We start from the raw sequence: 278 nt of genomic DNA, 5'->3' as shown, positions 1-278 counted from the left end.
GGGGGCCCCCGGGGGGCCCCTGGGGGCCCCCTGGGGGCCCCCGGAGGGCCCCTCTTGGGGGTCTAGTTCTTCTGCTGAGGCTGCTGCAGCAGGGGACCCAGGGGCAGCCTCGGGGGGAGCAGCAGCAGCTGGAGATGCCATTAGAGCTTCAAACCATAAACCCCAAACCCTAAACCCTAGAAACTAAACCCTAAACCCTAGGTGTAGGGCGAGCAGCATGAGGCAGCAGCTGATACGCCGTGCTGTTGCTGCTGGTGCTGCTGTTGCTGCTGCGGCTG

General features: G+C 65.1%; 1 protein-coding gene across 1 annotated transcript in view; it reads right to left on the bottom strand.

Moving 5' to 3' along the window:
* The window catches only part of ETH_00036775 (uncharacterized protein), a gene marked incomplete at both ends in the record, with an annotated part of 4,960 nt that overhangs the window by 2,434 nt on the left and 2,248 nt on the right, over window positions 1-278 (bottom strand). Inside the window, one exon of the mRNA XM_013375946.1 lies at window positions 237-278. Within this exon, the coding sequence (XP_013231400.1) occupies window positions 237-278 (42 nt within the window). The remainder of the gene's footprint in view (window positions 1-236) is intronic.

This window comes from Eimeria tenella, genomic scaffold (assembly GCF_000499545.2).
Source record: "Eimeria tenella Houghton genomic scaffold, Eth_scaff3012, whole genome shotgun sequence".
In the NCBI taxonomy this organism is placed as follows: Eukaryota; Apicomplexa; class Conoidasida; order Eucoccidiorida; family Eimeriidae; genus Eimeria; species Eimeria tenella.
The sequence above is the reverse complement of the archived record's forward strand: the minus strand, read 5'-3'. Positions and strand labels throughout refer to the sequence as shown.